A 23,850-nucleotide genomic window follows, 5' to 3' on the forward strand; every position below is an offset into this window, starting at 1 on the left:
CACATCTGCGTTTGGTAATCCGTTCGGGGTGTCCACATGGGGACCCCCTGAACAGATTACCAAAAGCATTAACAAGTGGTGTGCAGTTGATAGCACACCAACCCCATAGACTCTAATGGGGTCCGTGTGGTGTCAGCACTAATCATGTGGACAGGAAAGTAGATTGTGAAGTACTTTTCTGTCCGCATGTTCTCTGTAGACAACGCACAGATCCCATTATAGTCTATGGGGTCCGTGTGCTTTCACTGCACACCGTTTGCTAATGCGTTCAGTAGTCTGTTTTGGGGGGGGGGGGGCATGCAGACTCCGCGAACGGATTATCGAACACAGATGTGAACCAGGCCTGAGTGTAGGTATATAGTGTGTGCAGTCCCATCCACACATTGCAGTAAAATACACACAGCGGACACACTGCAATTTCTAAAACTGTTGTGGTTTTGGAAATCACAGCATGTCACTTATACCTTCAGAAACATCGGCAGTGTCCCTATAGATATAAAGGAAGCAGAAAGTCCTTAGAGGAAACCTCTGTGGAGTTTCTGCAATAAGCGGTGTGGGAAAAACTCATGCATTGCCGCCGGGGTTTTTCCTGCAGCGTTTATTTACTGTGGGAATCTGCATGGGGTCTTTGCCTTAGTGTCCATTCACACAGAGGAAAATGGCACTGAATTTGCTGTTGAATTTCAGCGCTGAAAAAAAGCCTTCCATTAACTTCAATGCCTCTTTCCGCTAGCAGAAAAAGGAACCCATTGAAGTCAATGGGAGGCTTTTCTTTTCAGCGCTGAAATTCCACATCAAATTCAGCGCCATTTTCCTCCGTGTATATTGAGATAAGGATGAGGCCCAACAGCGAGACTCAGCTAAAAACCCTGTGGGAAAAAAAAATAGCAGTGAATCACAATGTATTTTTTCCACAGTGTTTCTTTGAGCTTTTGATGCATTTTCCCTGTACTTTCTCCTGATTGCATAGCTGAAAGTAACAGGCCATGCTTTTTGAAGCGCACACATTTTAGAGTTTGTGGCTATTCCACATCTTATTTTTTTTCCTGCAACGTGTGGATGAGGTAAATTTCATTCACTTTGTTGATTCTGTAAAACACTTTTTTTTTTCTGTAGTAGCTTAAGACGTTGTGTTTCTGCAATGTGGGGTTTCAGGTATTTATGGCCTATACTGAGCATAGGCCATAAAGTTTAACCCTGGACAATCCCTTTAATCTGTCCCACACAGTTTAACATCCCCTTTCTGCACATGATGTTTGGCCCCATCACTGTTCCCCATACATTATGGTGGACCAGTGAAGAGGCCACTGTATGATGGGGAGCAGTGAAGAGGTCATTCTATGGTGGGGAGCAGTGAAGTGGCCATACAAGATTTGGCTCAGAAAACCCCTTAAAAGAGGTTGTCTATAAACAGGAGGAGTTATCACTGTAGTGGCCACTAGAGAGGTATAAAAAAAAAAAAAAAAAAAAAAAAAAAAAAAAAAAAAAGGATACTGACCTGTCCCCAGCACACCATTGTCCCCCACATATGTCTGTTCAGTCTCATGGTGGCAACTCATTTCTGGAAATCCTGTACCTATTTGGTCTCAGCGATCACATGAGATGCAGGACTCCCAGCAAGGAGGCGCCAGCACGAGACTGAACGGACACTGGTGGCGGACAATGGAGACAGGTGAGTATGCTTTTTTTTAATTTGTTTTTTATTTTATACTTCCCGCCTCGCACATGAGTTGCTCCAATTCCTGGACAACCACTTTAAAGGATTTATCCATGTTTCTAATATTGATGGCTTGTCCTTAGGATAGACCCACAATGATATTACATCTGTGATGTTACAACAGCCAGGACCTCTGCAGATCAGTTTCCATGACAGGGCAGCTACAGGTAATGGTAACATTTCTAGGAGTAGCACTGTCCACTTGCCATACAAGGTGTAGCAGTAGGTTTAGGTAGTGCAGTGATGCCCATGGTATAGTGCGTGAGCAGCATGGCTCCTGACATGTTATTACCTTTAGCCGTCGTTTCTCAATACCTCTGATCTGCAGGGTCCTGGCGGTGGGCCCCTAGAAACAATTTCACTGGTGGGCCCTAGACATCCCAGTCTGGCCCTGCTTGTAACCCCTTCTTCCCCAGGCAGCACACTTATTACAGTATTATGTATTACAGTACATAATACTGTGTGTAGGAGCCACTATGGGACATCATACTGTGTGCAGATGCCACTATGGGGCACAATAGTGTGTACACGAATGCAGGGGGATGGCGGTTGGTCAAGGTCTTCAGGGGCCCCCCCCCCCCCCCCCCATGTCAAAAGTTCACCAAGGGGCCCCACCATTCCTACTTATGCCACTGCTTCTAGTACAAACATTATATTGATATTTGGAAACTTCTCATTAGATGCTTATTAAAGAATGTTTAATTGCTATAAGTCACAGTTATTCAATTATCTGCCACAACTACCATGTTTTCCCGAAAATAAGACAGTGTCTTATATTAAATTCTCGTCCTAAATATAGGACAAGTCGTATTTTCAGGGGGGGGGGGGGGGGTGTCTTATGGAGCGGGAGACAACCCGCTCCATAACACATGCAGGAGGTTAGGCGAGGGGAGGGGGAGGTAGGCTACTTACCTTCCGCATCTTCATAGCTGTTGATCGTGGTGCAAGTGGTGGGCGGGGCTTAGCGAGGCTGCCAGCAGTTGCCAGGGAGCCTCACTTTGTGGGCATTGCAGCCAACTGAATGCTGTGCACTGTGCATATGCAGCCAGCTATCCTGTGCACATGGAACACAGCGGGCATCTCCCAGCTCATCCTACAGCAGGGACAGTGGATACAACCTACGGTATCACAGCAGAGGCAGCAGCCGGCTTTCCTGTGCACACCGAACATCACGCACAGTGTTCAGCAGGCTGCAATGGATTTTGAGGATGCCTTATTTTCGGAGGGTGCATTATATTAGGCAATTAAACAGAAACCTCCCCATGCCTTATTTTCAGGGGATGACCTATTTTCAGGGAAACACGGTAACTGATGTTGTAAAAACTTACAGATCGAATCCATCACAGTGATGGAAATTTAGAGATGGAGGAGAAATCTGGCATATTGTACTTTCTCTCATATGCGACCAATTACATCAATATTTTTTAAATAAAAAAAAATGCACACATATAAAATAATGCATTCTCACACTCACATTGTTTTATACTTTTCTTTTGTAGTATGTGTAAAAAGTACCCAAAATGGCTAATAAATGAAGCATATTTCACATGCGCAGCTGTTTTGGAACTATTTGTGAAAATAACTGACATATTTTCCTTCATGTTCCCCTAATTTTTTGAACTGTGCATTTTCTCTTTACACTGTGTAGCTGTTTGTTTTTCTCCATACACAGTGTAGAATTTTCTTTTTTTTTTTGGAAAGTGGAAACTCAAAAATGTGTTTTCCTTGCCAAGTTTATGAAATGTACATATGTACAGCAACACTCTTCACAACTGTTTGCAAAGCATTGCATTATATTTAACACAAATATTCTGTGAAAATCTTAGAAGGAAAACAATGTACGTCTTTTCTGCATAAACAACAACTGTCTACATTGGGGTTTTTTTACTGGAGAAGTTGACATCTAAGCCAAGTTTGTATATGTTAAGAACTGTGTGGAACACAACTTATTTTATCTTTGAATATTATTAAAGGGATTCTATCATTGGGAAAACTCATTTTTAACCAAGCATATATTTGCATAGCCTTTAGAAAGGCTATTCCAGACACACCTTTAATTTGTTAATTCTCTCAGATGGTTTTGAATTAGCCCACTTTTATTGATATGCTAATTAGCCAGCAAGGTGCACTCCAGAAGTTCAGTGAGCACTGTGTGCTGTGTGTACACAGGGGGAGGTGAGAGCAGGGCGGCTGCTGCTGATGACTCAGTCGCCCTGCTCTCACCTCCCCCTGTGTACACACAGCGCTCACTTAACTTCCGGTGCTCCGAGGTGTGTAATTAGCATATCAATAAAAGTGGGATGATTCAAAAACAGCTGAGAGGATTAACAAATTAAAGGTATGACAGGAATAGCCTTTCTAAAGGCTGTGCAAATATATACTTAGTTAAAAATGAGTTTTCCCATTCATAGAATCCCTTTAATAACATGCAAAGATAAGAACGATGTGGAACACAACCTATTTTAACATATACAAACTTGGCTTAGATGTGAACTTCTCCAGTAAACAAAAAAACAAAAAAAACAAAACAGTAGACAGTTGTTTTTGTATAAAAGACGTACATTGTTTTCCCAATGATAGAATCCCATGCAAATGTTTCAGGCAGGTGTGGATACATTTCTGCAACATAAGAATTCTTTCATAAATAGAAGTGTTAAAACTTTGTTTTCGTCAATTAAGAAAATTAAATGATTGAGCAAAATCAAATGAATATTTGATGTGACCAGCATTTGAAGGAGGAGTCCTGGAACTGATAATATGGCCCTCACAGGGCCCTGATCTGAATATCATCCAGTCTGTGTGGGATTACATGAAGTGACAGGTGAATTTTAGCAGGTCTAAATCTGTAAAAGATCTGTATTTAGTTCTGCAAAATTTTTGAAACAACCTCTCTGCTGAGTTCTTTTAAAAACTGTCTGTAAGTGCACATAGAATAATTGTTACTGTTTTGAAGGCAAAAGGACAGTCACACCAAGTATTGATTTAAGACTTCTCTTATTTAATTTAATTTTATTAGTTGACAAAAATTGAAAACAATGTTACTATGCAGCATTTTTCTACACCTGTCTAAAACATTAACAAGGCACTGTAATTCTGAAGGGGAGGTTAGAGTAGCATAGACCTCCAAGTTTATCCTGTCATCTGTGACATTTATACATAGTTCTCATAATGTTGCAAGGCACAGTATTGACAGATTTAGATATGTACTAACAGAGACAGTAAGAAAACATGGCTGGCATACCAATAGTATACAACATAAATTTTCTGACACTCTTGAAGTGCAATGCCAGTGTGTGAGGAATACATACATTTCTTTATACCTTCCTAGAAATATGTATTTCCATAGTCATACAGCCAAACAGATTGTGTGTGAATGCTCTAATCCTACACAATAGATTTTCAGCGGCCAACATGGCCATTTCACCTGTCAAACAGCCAGATAACTGACATGTATCTGCTATAAACAATAGTTCATGGCTGGCTTAAAGCAGACTTTAGTCTGCCGAAAAGATCAGTCATGCTGGACATTTATGGTTGCTTCTTGGCCCAATATATTAGTTTTGCCACAACTGGATGCCTTTTGGTTGACAGCCAACTAGTGTAGGGTCAGTTTGTTTGTTTTTTTTTTACAGCTAAACTGCACCCATGTTAATGTTGATCTAATACAAACTGTCTCACTGACAACTGGACCATCAAATTTAATATGCTTGACCAGCCTCAGGCTCTCTACTGTTGGGTGGGTGATCTCAAACTGTCTACTCCAGCCTAGGTAGATGAGATTACATCTAGGCATCTTGTCCACCAGCATCCTTCCTCCCCAGGTTCTGCCTTCTCAATATTTCTGGTGGGGTTGCAATCACCTTTCATTTTGCTCTGCAGCAAATATCCCTACCTCTTTGAGCTAAGAGGGTCCTAGTTTCATCAGGCTAGTGCCAGGGCTCCCAGGACAGAAAGATAATCTGCAAAGTTTTATTTTATTTCTACATGTATTGTAGTAATAGAAATGGCTGCAAAACTGCTAGTTTCCTTCTCAAACTGTAAATATTTCTGGAGTTTTACTGTGGGCACATACATCAAACTGATACACAACATACTGTTCTCGTCAATTTAATGTACTTCTGTACTTGTGTTGTGAATAAACATTATTTGTTATGGTGATGTGTTTGCTTGTAGCAGGAGGAGAATAGCCAAGAACTATAATATTGGATGTAAGAAGTGAAGAAAAGCGTGACAGCTTAAACAGGCAGGCTTGTCATTTGCGAGATGTGATAACTTAATAAAAAGCAGAGCTTTTCTATTAAAGAGCTTTTAGCACAAGAGTCTTTCCCAGTAATGTCAAAACAGTTGCCTTTGAGACGGGACTGATTATTTCCTGGGCTGAGCTTGCACGGCCAACAAAGATTCATTGACTCTGCCGAATCTATTTATATATACATTGTCCTTATGTTGTGTAAATTATTGAGAAGAAAGCATTTATGTTGTCAATGAAAGTGTCGCTTTGTTGTGAAGCATAGCACTGAAATGTCAGGAAATTGTGGGATGGAAATGCAAGGATAATGAATTTTCATTTGTGGTTATGACAAAAATAAAATGATTGGGTCAAATTGTTTCTTTTAACTGGTAAAACTAGAAATCTGCAGGAACATTTCCATTAAACAAAGGATATTCATTTGTACTTTGTTATACTTAGTGATATTTTGGTAAAATTAGTAGCAGTAATGATGACAAGTTACCAGTAGTTGAAAGAATTTTAGGTTAATGGATTTGTTGTTTTGAGTCTAGCTCTCTCTTTATTTTTTTAATTTCTATATTCTTATAGTTTATAATGAACCTCATGTACTAGTCTAGTTTCTACAGATCATGAGGATCAGAGGGTTTATTCTATACTGATCACAAGGCTCAAATTGCACAGACTGCACTACATATAAACCAAAAGTATAGACCGAAAGGTCTGTTCTCAGGAACTGTAGTAAGCTTTGTCCATACTTCGATTAATTTTATTCATTAGGTTTCCATTGACTTTAAGGCCAAAAAGTCTAAGGAAACAATCACACAACGTCCATTGCTTTTATCCGTCATAGGATAATGGTAGTGGACGGTAGTGAGGGATGAGGAGGGGAGCCCCCTCCATCTTTTGCCAGTTCCCATTGACTCTAAAGTTAAAATCTTGATGGGCGTGGTCTTCCTTTATTTCCTTACTTTTATAACAGAAGAAAAAGTCCTACAAGCTCAACTTTTACTTTCATCAGAAATTCAGAATCCTAAAAAAAAAAAAAAAGTTTTTTTTAACATGAGGGTGAATGCAGAAGAACACCAGATGAGAGCGGTCTCTGTCTGCTTCAGTCCCTTTCATTGATTTCATCCTGTGATAAGAAAAAATGAAATATTTCATAATTATTCTACTTCTGCTTTATCCATCTTTATACGTAAGGCCAGGGCTACAAGGTGACATGAAAATGCGTATTAAGGGTGCATGCAGACTACGTAACGCCGGGCGTGTATGAGAGCCGTACACGCCGGCATTACGGCAGACTGCCGAACACTTCCCATTCACTTCAATGGGAGCGCTCGTAAACGCCGCTGTTACGAGCGCTCCCATTGAAGTGAATGGGAAGTGTTCGGCAGTCTGCCGTAATGCCGGCGTGTACGGCTCTCATACACGCCCGGCGTTACGTAGTCTGAATGCACCCTAAAATTGCAAATACTAGTAGAAATTAATGTTATTGAATGTGGTCAGGCAGAGATCCAATGGGTTTGGATTTCTACCATTTGTGTCACATTTGTGCCACATTCAGTGTCATTAGACACCAAGTAGTAGTGTGACATTGTGATCTTCTGTAGAGCAGTCACATGTTTCTGGCTACCAGAGCCTAACTAGGGCTAAAAAGGAAAAAAAAAAAAAAAAAAAAAAAAAAAAAATTTACAAAACACTGACAAATGCAATACATTGTAGTATGTAAGTCTGACAAAATGGTACATGAAGTATAACACATTTTACAAAATTTCATGGAATTTGTGCACGCTCTTGTACAAAAAAGGACGTGTAAGGCTGAATATATTTCTATCAGTAGCTTGAAGGAGGACTTACTGATAAAACTACTGCCAAATAGAGAATCAGTATTTTCTTTTATCTGTGACGCTTATAAGAATGTATGTACTGTCCGGTAGGACCCAACAAGCTTCTCAAAATGTTTACCTGCCTTTTAAATATTCTCTATAATTTCCCTTATGAATTCAGCAGCCTGGAAAACAGCAATGTCCAATCCTCTGGGGGCATTTCTTACTAATAATAACCCACTGTAAGCATGGATACACTCTTTACAAAATAGCCAAAGTGGAAAGCTACATTTATTGTATTCAAAATGTCATTGGAAATTATTTGTTGATCTTTAAGTGGTTGACATTTAGCAAAGATGTTTATACAATGGGCTCTTATCAGTATTTTGCTTTAAGCATGTTTCAGAGTTTATAGCGCCACTTCACCTGAACTGCTTTTGGTCTTCATACTGCTGACATATGGAGCACTTCAGAATATTGTGGCCAAGTTATATAAATTGCAAGGTCTGAACATTCTTGGGCCCTGAGGGGGGGGAAAAAAAAAAAAAAAAGTTTAACTTTGTTGACTATTAACAGCATTAAAAAAATGTTATTTGTGGTTACTAAAGGAACCTTATATACAGGCAGATGATTGTTGCCTATGATAACAGGAAAGTCAAATAAGCAGATGAATGTTTGTAGACTCCTTATGTGAGCATAAAAATCATCATGTCACCAGGACATGTAAACTTGCTACCAACAATACAGATGTAGGCAAGTTTATCTTGACTTTTAGCACATTAAGTAAACACTGTTTTCCATTGCTTCCAATGGCTTTTTATGAGTTATCTCTGTACGCAAATTGTGGTTGTATCCTGTACAGTTTGCATTGGGCAGTGTAAAGGCCCTTTACATGAATGAGGTGTTACTATCATCCTAAAATCAGACCATGTAAATGTCTTTTCTTGCTACTAGTATATTATAAGCATTAAACCTTTGACTTCAGAATACCCCTATTAAGTTTTGTCTATCAACACTCCTCTATAACGTTATTGCATACTTCCTATAGTAGGTCACATGAACATATGTGATTAAGGGGAGTCTCATTTTGTGCACATGCTAATGTGTATTCAACCAATGTCTTCAAGTGAAATTTACTATTTGTTATTATGGTAGAAAATCTATATTTAATTTTGTCTGCTGGAAAATGACTTTCATACATCCAGAGCCGACCCTTAATTACGAGATATTCCATAGCCTGTGCTGTAAGCATACTTTCCTTTATATTCACTCAACAGTATTGACGATGTAATGTTTTCTGGTGGAAATGCCATAAACATCAATCCTTAAGAAAATACTAAATATGTGTAGAAGGAAAATCAGACTTCCACCTTGCTTTTCCAATAAAGGATAACTCATTTCTATTTAGAGCACTAGAAGAAAATTATTTGTAATTAGTTTGTACTCACACATATTGTATTATTGCATCTGCTACAGAAGAGCAAAACTTTATTAGCCATGATTTAAAGTTGTTCCTAGGGAACTGAAGCTGTAAAACTTGTCAGGCTATTTGTTCAAACCTTTGATTTTCCTAGAGACCTCCAAAAAGCTTGGAGGCTAAACATGAACTACCAAACTATGGATAATCAGTGCATATATGATATTTTTAGTTTCCATTTCTTGCACACTTCCTGATTAGCCTTTTATGAATCTCAACTTACAAAGCATAACTGTAAAAAGCAAAAATATTGGCTTCTAGGGATGCTGGCTGTACAATATGTAAATGTAATTCCAGCAAAATACTTCGCTTTGTTTAGGGCCATGTTCACATTTGTGCCAAATCACTGGATAAAGTAGTGCTGCAAGCTCAACTTTTTCATCCATTGCTTTCAGTTTAAAAAAAAAAAAAGTAAAAAATTGACATGGGGGACCCAGTTATAGTCATCACTCCACTGTATGTGCTGTCATTTGACTTCTTTATATGGCACAATATTATAAAGATAAAAATGCTTCTAGGGGAAAATAAGTGTGTGATGGCATCAAACCAATTTATTTCCAATGGGGAAACTCCTAAGTTCATTGGCGATTTCAGAAGTAGTGTTGAGCATCTTGTGTTGGTGTCAAATTATGTCTCCATACAACTTTAAGGTTGTATGGCTCTTGAAGCCATATAAGATAAGATAAAATACTTTAATATTCCCACTATGGAGAAATTCAGTATGTTACAGCAGCATAGATAATACAATAATGATGCAAAATACAAAAGTTCCATGCAAGAAACATTACAGTGACAGATACAGATAAAAGATAAAGAAGATAGTAGGGGATATCACAACTTTAAGGATCTTTCAGTTCTCGGTATTGAGTGATCTAGGCTTAGTCCGATGTTGATTATACAGCCTAACTGTAGCGGGAGGAAAGACTTCTGATAACACTCATTCTCATACTTGGGGTGAAGCAGTCGGTCACTGACAGTACTGCCTAGTGCTATCACGCTCACAAACATGCGATGGGAGTTATTCTCCAGCATGGAGATCACCATGGACAGCATCCTTCTGTCACCCACCACCTGCACTGAGTCCAGGGGGCTCCCCAGGAAAGAGCTGGCCTCTCTAATCAGCCTGTCGAGTCTATTCCTATCAATGGTTGGTATGCTACTCCGGCAACAAACCACACCAAAGATGATGGCTGATGCTACTCCAGAGTTGAAAAAAGTGCCCCCTGGACTCCAAAGGCCCTCAGCTATCCAGGTGATCTGTCCAGTCCAGCTTATTATTGAGGAGCACACCCAGGTACTTATAGCTGTTGACTATCTCAATGCCCGTCTCCTGGCTGCCAACTGGTTTTTGGACTATATCTCCACTTGCGAAAGCCCACCACCATCTCCTTGGTCTTTCCAGCATTAATCCTGAGGTTCCACTAGCACCAATCCACAAAATCCTATTTTAATTTTCTGTACTCCTTATCTCCATCTGTGATGAGGACTACTATTGCATAGTCATCAATACTTCTGTAAGTAGCAACTAGATGAGTTGTATCTAAAGTCAGCAGTGTACATTGTGAAGAGGAAAAAGGCAAAAAACTGTACCTTGTGGTGCCCTATACTACAGATCACAGTGTCAGACACACAGCCCCAGGCTCTCACATACTGAGGTTGATTTGTGAGGTAGTTTAGGATCCAGTTGGAGAGGTGGTGGTCCACTGCAACAAGGGCCAGCTTGTCCCTCAGTAGCCCTGGCTGAATGGTGTTAAATGCACTGGAGAAATCAAAGAACATTATTCTTAGTGTTCCCTGGTTTATCCAGGTGAGAAAGAGCTCTGTGTAGACGGTAGATTATATCATCCACCCCAATGCCCGGCCTATAAGCAAATTGGAGGGAGGATATGTGTGAGAACCAATATCTCTAAGACCTTCATCAAGACGGATGTCAATGCTACAGGTCTGTAGCCATTAAGGTCCGTTGGATGAAGTGTCTTTGGACCTGGTACCACACAAGATAATTTCCATAGTTGTGGTACTATTCTCAGCTTCAGGCTCATATTGAACATGTGTGTAATAACACCACATAGTTGGTCCCCGCCAAGTCTTAAGTAGCCTGGCACTGAGGCCATCTGGCCCTGCGGTCTTGCCCGGCTTAATCTTTCTGAGCTACTTCCTCACTTGGGCGTATACAGTATATATATATTTTATTCATTAGGTTTCCATTGCCGTTTGCACGAAGCAGTGATAGCACTGAGTACTTAACTATATTGCATCTGATTTTACTTTTTATTAATTTTCAGTCCATGTATGTTCCCTATAAGTCATTCTAAAAGCAGGAGTAGTTGCCTCCAGAGCAAAGTAGGAAAGCATTTATCCCCAAAAAACGTTTTTCCTTGTTTTGCTGACAGGAACTACTCTTCATGTGCCATGCACCTACCAAACACAGTCATTGGTTTGGGAGGCATATTTAACCTAGCAGACTCCCTTTAAGTTGCTCTGCTACCTTTTTATCATTTTTTTTTTTATTTCTGCATTCTTTTACAAAGATTACATATTTAAAACCTCTTTGATCCTTTCCAATATTACTAGTGCTGTATGTATCAGTGGATCCTATTGCATTCATTTTGACTTTTCTATAGTTTTCAAAGACGGTATGATTTAATCAAAGAGAATCTTTAAATTTCATTTTTTTTATTTGAATGTGAAATGAATGTTATATTTATTAATACAGTGGCAGACATTTAGAAGTTAGACAGTGTGTTGATCATAGGTTCTACACACTACAACATAGAAATTTCACAAAAATGTTAATTTATTTTTTTTATCTTGGAAATATATACATCTTTTCAAGCTGCTGCCTAAATACAGATGTGTCCTGGGTTTTATATAATTAATAGGCACTCATTTTAAAAGTATATATATCACATAAATAAAGCATTTAACAGCGAAGCCACACATGGTATAATATAAACAGCAAGCGCTAATAGCTCCTCAGTGGACTATTTAGCTGCTAGATGTGCCAGGCTACATAGTATGGTGTTGACTAAATTTGAATGTATAGCAGAAGTAGTATCTAGAAGTAGTATCTAGAGGAGAATTTTGAGCCCTTTATTCACAGAAATGGATGTAATGAATAGTTCACAGACAGCCTATAAAGCATTTCCACATTAAACAATTGAAAATCTGGTCAATCCTTCACCCCAATGCCTCAGGACCATGATGTGTTATGTAGAGAGAAATACCCTTATCTATTCACTTTATTTATTCCATTAATTTTAATGCAAAATGTACAAGGTGAGTACTTAATTGGCTTTGTGCTTAATGCTGATAGCAGTAGGAGCAAATAGATGGAAGTCCTGTGATCACAGCAGCCTCTGCACTGATTCAAATAGTGTATTGGAAAGCAGAGGAAAGATGGTTGAACACAGTGAGCTTGTAGGCTTGTATGAACAGTGACCAGGTTGCAACTTCACTGAAACTATAACATGGATACCCATGGAAGGAATGTATTTATCATGAACTAGGTAGATGAGACCTCTAGTGCATATACATTGTTGAGCTTTAAAGAGAAGGGGTTCACAAAGGTACTGCAAATGCAAATCTAAGTGTTTGGTGAACTTTCTTATTTTTCACTGGCAGCATGACTTCCACTGGGTCAACATAAAATATTAATTTTCACAAAATTGTGTTATTTTATTATCCAGAATTTTTGTAATTAAAATCAATAGAGGGGAAAAGTCAAGAGCCGACTTATTGTATACATGTTTATTAAATGTCTATGTTAGTCCAGTCTTTAAACAGCAGTGAGAGTGAGATGGTATTCTGCTTCTGATTGGGTCCGTTTATGAAAAAAAAAAAAAAGTCAGAATTGATAGCAAGTCCCAAAAATAGTTTTCAATGTAATGAATCATTTATAAAGTAATATTTTCTAACCATAACTGCATATGAACCCTTGGGTATAGCGAGCTTTTCACTTTATTTCACAAACTAACTAAAGTATAATTGATGAATGACGCAACGTATTCACATCTCATTGTCATTAGTTCTAGTGATTTAGCTGCACTATCAGAACTAACAATTCACATCCTGAAAGCAAGTCTAGCCGAAGTAGAGCAATTATATGCTAGCTGTGACTACAGTATCTCAAACTGTAGATGGAGGGGGATTCTAATGATGGCTACAGCCCATAAAAGAGAAGCTTGATTTTACACTTTCCTTTATTTCCAAATGCTCTTTTGATATTGACATAGAATAAAATAGAAGTAACATTACATTTTTATTTTATTTTTTTTTTTTTTTTTAAGGGGCTGTCAGAGATTAGGTAGTGTAGCTGATTTCCAAATGTACTTATGTCCATTGACTATGTTACAGGGATTTTCCGAGTATTAATGACATATCCTGTGAAATGTAAGTGTTGCTCTGTTCCACCTTCAAACAGCTGATCTGTGGTGGTCACAGGTGTCGGCCCCCCACAGAACTTCAGTTGATGATCTATCCTAAATTCAGTCATCTATTGAAAGCCCCAAAAAACTGCTTTAGGCTAAAGCGCAGCAGCAACAACTGCAGTGGGAACGCATCACGGTTTTTCCCGCAGTGCTTTGAAGAGAAAGTTCACAGAGTTTTCCTCCACAGACTCTTACCATTATTTCTACGGGAATGGCGCCGGCGTTTCCGTAGATATAATTGACATACTGCGATTTTCAAAACCGCAACAGTTTTGGAAATTGCAGCGTGGACACGCTGTGATTTTTTTCTGCAAAGTGGGCATGGGAGTCGCATGAATCCCATTCACTTTGCAAGTACTGTAAAACTGCTTGATTTTTACTGTGGTGTTTCCACCGCGGCCAAATCCAGTCCGTGGGGCCTCGGCCTTAAGGCTAAGGCCTAACGTAGCAAGCCTCAGTGAAAAAACAGTGTTGGATAAACCGCTGCAGAAATGCATGACTGTTTTTCCCGCAGTACTTTTCTCAGAAAGTCCAGTTTTCTTCTGTGGACTTTCTGCTTCAATTATACCTATTCAGAAACTGCAGCATCATCATCAATTTAGGTATAATTAACATGCTGCAATTTCCAAAACACAACTGTTTTGGAAATTGCAGCATTTCTGCTGTGGGTATTCATCTGCAGTGTGTGGATGGGTTTACACCACATGGGGCTTCAGCCTCAATGTTCCATCTTGGCACCATTTCCTTGAACGTTCCCATGGGAATATATATTGCAGATTTTCTATAAAGATTTATGTACAGAAACTGCAGTGCTACCAAGGAAATGAGATTTAGTAGGAAAAATATGCTGTGGAAATTGACCTGCAGTGCAAATTTTAAGTCTACAGTATGTCAATTTATACCTCAGATTTTCACAATGGATTTCACCTTTTGAACACAAGTACAAAGTGCATGTTGTGTATTGCATTTTGCCCTCTTTCCACAACATGTGTCCTTAGCCTTATATGGTTCTGTCTCTTTAGAATAAAACATCTACTTTTCTTCCATTCCCAACACACACTTGTATTATCATACTCATCTTGACCTTCCAACAAATGAATGTTGACAGATGATATCGCTTTTTACTGTGAAATGTTTGTAATGAGACTTACTGCTTACTTTAAAATGCTTAAGACGTAAGTAATACATCTTGAGCATTGAAGACTGGGAAAAAAAAAACCCCAGAACACATCCATAGATTTTTGAAAGCTCTGAAACCTTTTCTTGTACATGTCAATGTCTTGTTCACGATACAAAAATGTGTAGGAAGTTAGATTACATTGTACATTAATTGTATTTCATACTTCCAGTTCCCTACCACCATTTACAATTATATTGTACATGGATATGCCGTATGTGTGTATATAACAGCTTTTTCTCACTTTCTGAAAAATTCATCAGCGTGTTGCTTAATGTTGTATGGTGTACATCAATTAAAGGACCTTTTCCACAGGATAGGGAAACAAAAACAAAAAATCCCAAATGCTACTGGGAAACCTCACAAATTACCATTGCAGTCAGTTAGACCTTGGTCAGACAGGGTTGGATAAAGACACAAGGCAATCACTATCTATGTTACCGTGTAAGAAAGGGGGTCAGAGACTAGTTTTATGACAGTGAATAAAGGTGTGGTACTTCCAAAAACACCTGAAAAACCTTTATTTTGCTGTTATCAGAACTCCCATAGAAGTGATTGAAGAAAGTTATGCATGTGCAGGCTATGGATATAGGATTTTTTTTTTTTTTTAACGGTCATAACTATTAAATTTTGACATCAAAACCAAAACTCCAAATTATAGGGGGTCATTTCCCAACTTTGTAAACATATTTATATAGTCTATCAAACAATCCATTTTGCTATAAATTATGTTTAAGCAAACCACATAAATTAAATCACATTACATTTTCTCAGTTATTAGGGGGCATTCACACTTGCGTCCCTGTGTCAGTCTGCGGGTCTCCATCCTATTCCCTAGAGAAACTGGACATTCATTTGAATGGGGTTTAAAAGCAAACTGCAAGTGTCTGTATGTGGCCTCTCCACAGGGAAACCATTTTTTATGGGCCGGACCCAAAGTCAGACATGCAGGTTAATGGGTTTTAAGACTGACTGCTCGGATGCTGTCCCCTATCCAGTTTCTCTGGAGAATAGGACGGAGACCCGGTGGGCAAGTGTGAATGCCCCCTTATTCAGGCTAAAATAAATCAAAGTAGGACATTAATAGTAAGAAAGAATAGTCAGAGCTTGAACATCTTGATACCAATGAATTCCTATGAACTCTGTTAGATTAGACTCAGTTTTGTATTGTGCCATCTGTAACAAGCCAGTTAATACCATATTGGTCAAATTGCATTTGGGGCTTATTCACACAACAGTGAAAACGAACATGCGGAGGTCGTTTTAGCAATTTCCATCTCACATCTGTTTTGACAACACACGGTATTCAATGTGTCTATTCACATGTCCATTTTATGGCAGTCCATTTTTCACAGCCATCAAAAAAAAAAAAACTAACATGTTCTATCTTTGTCTGTGAAAACAGACAGATAGTGGCAAATGAATAGACCGAATGACAATCTGCAAATGCACAGATGACCATTATTCACATGGCAGTGAATAATGACCATTACAGAACCATAGACACACATGGCCAATTTTCATGAACATTAGGTCTGTGAAAAATGGCATGGCCATGTGCATAAGGCCTTAATATGCTCATACTTGGTCACATCAAAAATAAAAATGGTCTCTGTACTATATTTTGCACCATTATACTCCATTTACAAGTGTGTCACTGTTACAGATATTAGGGGGCTACACGGTGGCTCAGTGGTTAGTGCTGGAGTCCTGGTGTTCAAATCTCACCAAGGGTATAAAACCATCTGCAAGGAGTTTGTATGATCTCCCCGTGTTTGCATGGATTTCCATCCCATATTCCAAAGACATACTGATAGGGAAAAATGTACATTGTGAGCTCTATGTGGGGCTCACAATCTACATTAAAAAAAAAAAAAAAAAAAAATCTGTTACAGATAGTTCCTTAGTCAAATTTTTGTTTCAGCATATGTAATGGATTGTGGAAGACAAGGATAAGAATTATTTATTCCTGTTTATTGTGCTAATTAACAATTATTTTAGTCCATTCACAAGCCACGAGCTGCAATCGCAAGTGATTCTACGACAAATTCCAATCATTTTCTAACCAGTTGTAAAATGGCCATCCATGCAAACTCTACATCTCCCTGTATTTTGTCCAATTGGTGATATATGTGTTAGACTATGTAAGGATACATTATCGACAAGGGGAATGGTAGGGATTAGTTGTCAACATGTTACCACATTTCCAGGAGAAAATAGAAGGAGTTAGGAAAATATCCTTAAGATTTAAGATGTTTTAATTTATATAAAAAAATACAAATATTTACTCAGAATTGTTACAGAAGCTAACAGGCCCTTTTTATTGAACCATCTGTAACTGTACTCTTGAAAAAGTTTCCCCCTTATTCAGGATAGATTTTCAGTTCCACCACACAGTTCCTTGAGCAGATGACACTTGGAGAATTACACTTTTTGAACCTAAATTTGTTCAATAAAACTGATTTATAAACAAAAAAGCCACTTTTCAATGCAGTTTTGGTTGGTTGTCTACAAGAGGTTTCACTGCTTTACAAAAATAACACTTATTGGTGCAGTCTAATATATAGCTAATTGTATATTTTATAAACTGGTATAAACATACCTTAGCTCTTTAATAACGTAGAATGTATTAAACCCCTTGGTTATCATTATATAACTGGTGGGTGGCTGTGTCAATTGCATTTCTGTAATTGGCAAAGCATACCTAACTAAAACAACAGATTTTCTGGGAAAATAGTAATTTCTTTGCTGACGGACCCCTATTATGCAAACACATTAATTACAAGCTAAATTGTATGAAGCTTTCCTCTTTTCAGTGCGGTTTAATAAAACTGTATAGACACTAGCAAGAGCTGCATTTAGTAGAGGGAGTTGTTACTGTTTGAAGTCTTTATACCGAGCCGTGGAAGATACGTTTTGACTTTGGAAGAGATTTCAAACAAATTGTTTGTTGTGAAGTATTTATACAGATGCTTAACTTCATTTTCACAGCAGGTTTTGCTTGGAGTGTTTACATACGTTCAGTAAAATGGGCATCGTGGTGTTTTTTTTCTTGGCGCCTGTGCTCTGTGGCTTGGATAGGAAGAGTGGATAAAAAGTCTGTTGCTTAAGAAAATTCTCTCAGTGTTTCAATTTGGCGAGTGCATATTGCAATTAAGCCGTCCCAATGTGGGTAATGAAGGGCTTAAGCAGATCTAGTACTTTTGTAGCCTAATCATAGAATAAGCAGAAATCTAAAGTTGTTCACTAATTTATATTATTCAATATTGTGTGTTTTTTTTGTTTGTTTTTTTTTTTAATTAAGTATTAAAGGTGTATTATTATGGTTGGGTTTATACATTTACATTTTAACCTCAGTTACATTGACAACTCCTACGATTATTATTGGCACAACAAGCATATCATTAATTTGATTTAATACGTCTTTGGACATTTTGTGCTTTTAATATACATCAATAAAAGTGTGTTTTTAATATGTCCCTGATAGTTACCTACCTATCCTTTCTTTTTTGTTTAGACAATTTCATACACAAATAAAATGCCAGTCATAGGTTATAGTTCAGACCAGTTAAAAACCAGCTTCCGGATACGTAAGAGTGTTAGGCTTAAGCAAGGGGTTAATTAAAAGCAATATGTAGAGACCCACTCACTTGGCTACCTTGCCAAAAAACAATTGGATAGTGGACTCAATGATCCAACTAAGTTTTTTTTTTTTTTTTTTTTTTTTTTTTTTTTTTTTACACCACTACTACACCACTTAACATTGTGTAAAGTGAAGATGACTCTAGGGTAGAACATATCTAACAGATTTAATGATAGTCTATCACAGGACCAGAACTAAATTGCCACCAATAGCCTAAATTATTTCCAACACTCCAACCGCTGCCTAAGAAACTGTCTCTGCCTCTCATATTCTGTCCCTGCACATCTCCTCACTTGATCCTTCAGAGGACTCATTGAGAGAGTAAGAATTGTATAGAGGAAGATACAACTAATATTCCTAAACATTTTTAACAGACAAACAAGATACCAGTATAAAGTAGCTACTTTCTACTCTTAGAATATTTAAACATTTTAAAATTTAAAGTATTCAAAAAATAAATTAAACGGGTTCCGTTTCATTGTAGATATTTTGTATTACATATACATACAAATGTACTTCTGTATTTATCATGCCTGAAAAAAAAAAAAGGAAAAAAAAAAAAAGGAACAACTAACTTTTTATTGTGATCAACCACAGAAGTACAAATTATATGTTTTATGTTACTTTACTCTTTTTTACAACATTTGCTATATTTTAAAAAGGTTGCTTGTACTCAGAAATCCCATTAACATGAACAGGGTTGTGGGATTGATTGAATATATATATATATATATATATATATATATATATATATATATATATATATATATATATCTCACCAAGGATTGTGTTTAGTTGATTTATTCTTGAAAAATATAAGGGCTTTGCATTATGATGCTTATTATTCTGTATGGTGCCTAGTGACCTGAATGCCTCTGCATGCAAACGTTACTGCTGTGCGCGAGTCCATTTATGGTACCCGTTTCCCTGTATGTTCACTGTTCAAAAGGCATTGTTTGCTGAGTTGCTATTGCTCTTTATTATTTCAAAGAAATCACATAAGCATATAAATATTTTTTAACAGGCAAAGGTGAATCCAGTTAACGTTACACCACAAATACAAGCTGAAGATCAGGACACGGATATACTACCAATCTCCGACCGGCCTGGAATACTTTTCTCTATACTTGTTGGTATGTAACATGCAACAAGATCATGTTGTCATCATCTATGTCATCTATGTCAGAATGTGTAAGAATTCTTACAAAAACACATTTATAGCTTTCTAAATATTATTGTATTGTATATGGTAAACGATCACCAAAAGTGCCAAGAAGGATGACAAAGGTATTAAGTGTCCCCCTTTCTCTTTCACTAGACTTCTAAGAAATAAATAGACTTTCCTGTCCTGACAATTAAGATATAGGAACAGTTCTAAGGGTCCATTCACACGGAGGGAAATGGTGAGGAATTTGGTTTGGAATTTAAGCACTGAAAAAAAAAAAAAAAAAAAAAAAAAAAAGCCTCCCATTGACAATGGGTTCCTTTTTTAGCAGAATAAACCCATTGAAGTCAATGGAAGGCTTTTTTTTCCAGCATTGAAATTCCACACCAAATTCCTCACCATTTTCCTCAGTGTGAATGGACCCCATCAGTTGAATTCTACTTAACTGAAAAGCAAGTATAAACTTTTTTTTTATTGCTCTCAGATATTTATATCATATCCACAGAATCGATGTAGATATCACCACTAGGACTCACATCACCAGAATGTGGGTCCTCTGACCCCTACCCTGCCTGGCGAGAAAGGTGCTAGCCTCTGCATGCAGGTGCAGATGTGACTCTCTCTATTCTCTTCTATGGGAGCCATAACATGGCTTCTTTTTTACAATTAAAATTTTAGTAAAGTTTTTACTAAAGTTTTAAGTACAGTCAAAAAGCAACAACAGTAGAAACAATGTCGAGATAGAGGCGAGGTAGGAGGAATGGAAAGGGAGACAACATACGCGGGAAGGAGAAAACAAATAAGGTAAGAGATGGGGTTGCAAAGCCCTGCAACAACAAAGCAAAATTCAGTAGAACAGTATAATAAAAATGAATCAAATAAGGAAGAGGAGGACAAATAAAACAGTGAAGGAACAACAAACTTGTCTACTTTTTGCGGGCGGACACACACACACACACACACACACACACACACTTCACCTGGAAGCTGCCACCCCACCAGGTCTAAGAAGGTAATTAGGTAGCAAGCCCATAATTTTCTCCAAGTGCCATTCAGAAAACTTGGCCAGGTATAGATTTTTTTTTTTTAATTCACCCTCAAAGATTTGTCTGAGACCCTCTTTCAGCGCTATATGGCAGCAACCTGTATTCTCCACTACAAAGTATGCTGACACTTGATACTATATGAATGTGACGGCATAAATATATAGTAAATCCTTAGGCTTTACCATCACTTTACAGCGTATACTGAACAGCAGATGTCACTTGTATTGCTATGGGCTTCCTCTATAGAAAATTAGAATTGTTACAAATTATAGTAAATTCAACAAGCTGTTGGTTTCAATGCCTAATGATAGAACATGACAGACTGGTTGCTATGTCTGTAGTGAAAAATTGTATCTCCTTACATTGTTTATCCAGAACATATTGCTTTACTAATTGATTCCTAGTCTAATGTTTTTTGTGTTTTATGTTTAATTTGTTATTGTATTGTATGTGTAGTGTGAGAAATATGTTTGTTTTCCACAAATGTTTAATATGACATGTACTATCTAACTATTGGCAAGCCAGAGAACATAATCCGTAGTTTTTAGCTTATTTTATTTCTCCGTATCTTTTGCAGTTCAGCTTTAAATTTTTAATGCCTAATCCCAAGGAGTCCTCATTGTCATTCACTCTCGCGAGTTATAAATTGCATAAAATTCAGTCATTATACAATAAATTGTTTGATAGGTTATTAAAAGCAGAGACAGTATTGAACTGTCGGCATCACATAAAATAATGTCAGTCCCTGATCATATTAAGTTCTGCTTCTTTTAAGCTAGCTTGCATTTTTTATCACCTGTGTGCTAAAATGAACGCATTTATTACCTCTTTGAAATTGAATGAAAGCAGCATATCATATACATAAGGTGCTATGGAAGAAACAATCATTGTGTTTTGTTTTCTGTCAATTAGATGTTCAAGACATTGTCTTCTCTTGCAGGCACTCCTGAGGATTATGCACGATATTTCCATATGAACCGTACTACAGCTGTGCTTACACTTCTCCAGCCAGTAAATAGAGATTTGCACCAGAAATTTGATTTGGTGATTAAGGTAATATTTCTAATTTCCACTTGAATAATCATTACTACTTAATGGTCTTGAGAGAAAATTAAGTTCTGTCCTATTTATTTATTTAAGCACGGTCATTACTTTACACTTATCTATTCATTACCTATGATGTATGAAGTGCAGCTCTGAGGTTTCTAAACCTACCTGAAGGAGACATTTTATAAAGTGAATGTCTATGTTGTCTTTCTTGTTGGAGCTCTAAAAAACAAAGAACAAAGTATTGGCGAAGGAAGGCATTTTTGCAACCTGATCCATTGTGGCATAGTAGGTTCTATTTTTACACACTGGAATCATATTGATCTGATTTGCAATGGATCCGAACAGATCAAGTTAACCTATTAGCTTTTTGGAATAGTGCTACAGGTTATGGTATTCTCGTTTTAAAGGATGGACAGCACTCCAGGTAGTTGAGCTTGCTTGTTAGTTTTATTGTATTCCATGTAAGACCTAATATCATATACAGGGTTTAGATATTGTTAGAGCAAAGAGCCGAGAGTAAGTTTTTGGGCTCCTTTTCCCCCCCATCCTTGGTTTCCTTACCAGGATCAGTTCTTCTGGGACCCACAAGAAATATATTTGCTAGATATACAGCAGCCATTACCTTCTTATTCAGATTCCAATTGCCAGAGGAAGAGCTCTTGCAGCGCGAAACGTTGCTCTCTGCTCTATCAATATCTATATCCTATATATGATATATTGGTCTAACATGGAATAAAATAAAACTAACAAGCAAGCTCAACTTACCTGGAGTGCTGTCCATCCTTTAAAACAAGCTTCTATTTAAATTGGTGAGTTTCGGTCAGCCACCGGTGGAATAAATGCACCCATCTGCAAGTTGAGGCGAGTGCTGCTCACACGAATATTATTAGGTTATGATATTCTGTCAGTAACTGATAAGGGAATCTATCCACTTTTCTGTTGGTGCAAGACCTAATGGACAGTGTATTTTATCTCTCTGTGGCAGCCTGTCATTCACATCATGAATATTGTACTTGTTTTGTAGTATGTTCGTAAAAACTTTTCATGACTATTCTTAACCATGTGCGACCTGTGTAGTTGTACAAGGTGCCAGCAGACAGGTTGTAAGGGAAGCAAACTTATGATCCCCTGCCAGTTCCCCTTCCTTTGATTCATGTGTATCCAAGTCATTAAAACTTACTACTAGGTGCATCAGTCACTAGATGCAATAGAGCCTAATTGGGCACCATTTACCACCACTTGGTACCATCTCTGTGATGCAGATGGTGTGAAGACTGATGACATCAATGCACCATCTAATGTACATTGTTGCTCTGGGGCCCAGCTATAAGTGGGAAAGTCAGAAGGGGAATGTTCTATGCTAGCATGGCAGGGGCTTATATTTTTTTGTACTGTTCTTGATTCTGGTGTTTTATATATGTACTGAGGCTACTTTTGGTATAACATTTACTATACTTAGTTCTTATATTGAATGGTATTAATTTACTTTGGAACCAATATTGTATATACGTACTAAGGCTGGTTCTGGTATTGTGTTTACCATATTTAGTTCTTGCACTATATACATTTCTTGGTATATATATATATATATATATATATATATATATACACATACACACACACACTGAGCCTGGTTCTTGTCTTGTATTTTTGTTATAAGCTTTTGTTACAAGGATGGCACCATCCAACCTAAAGCCAGCGTTGACCCTTTTCATATCTAAATCCCAATGGAATTAAAGGAGTTCTAAAATAAGATGATGATGATAATCTTACAGTTAAAAATACTCTTGTCTGCTAACAGACTGTTCAATGTATTAATGCCTTCTGATGCAAGCTCAAAACCTAATTTTTATTTTTATACAATAGCAAGTGGTTTTTCCAGTGAAAGTATACACCGATGGTAATGTGCTGGCACTGTCTTGACTTTTAGTTTTTCTAGAGAAAGGGTGCTTCAAGGGTGACAGCATATAGAACCTTTGTGTCTTTTAAGGGTCTGGCTGCAGTCCAGAGCTGTACTTGAGAATTTAAATTCTTCTTTTACAGTGTTATCTATATTTGGCACAGTCAGTTTTTTTTTGTTTTTTGTTT

At 37.7% G+C, this 23,850-nt stretch overlaps 1 protein-coding gene across 3 annotated transcripts in view; it reads left to right on the forward strand.

Annotated features, from left to right (window-relative positions):
* The window catches only part of PCDH15 (protocadherin related 15), a 1,015,846-nt gene that overhangs the window by 476,964 nt on the left and 515,032 nt on the right, over positions 1-23,850 (forward strand). For all 3 annotated transcript variants that reach the window (XM_075257479.1, XM_075257481.1, XM_075257480.1), the window contains 2 exons: positions 19,526-19,634; positions 21,653-21,765. In XM_075257479.1, coding sequence (XP_075113580.1) covers positions 19,526-19,634; positions 21,653-21,765 — 222 coding nt within the window. The remainder of the gene's footprint in view (positions 1-19,525; positions 19,635-21,652; positions 21,766-23,850) is intronic.

The sequence above is a fragment of the Leptodactylus fuscus genome, chromosome 10 (genome assembly GCF_031893055.1).
Source record: "Leptodactylus fuscus isolate aLepFus1 chromosome 10, aLepFus1.hap2, whole genome shotgun sequence".
Lineage (NCBI taxonomy): Eukaryota > Metazoa > Chordata > Amphibia > Anura > Leptodactylidae > Leptodactylus > Leptodactylus fuscus.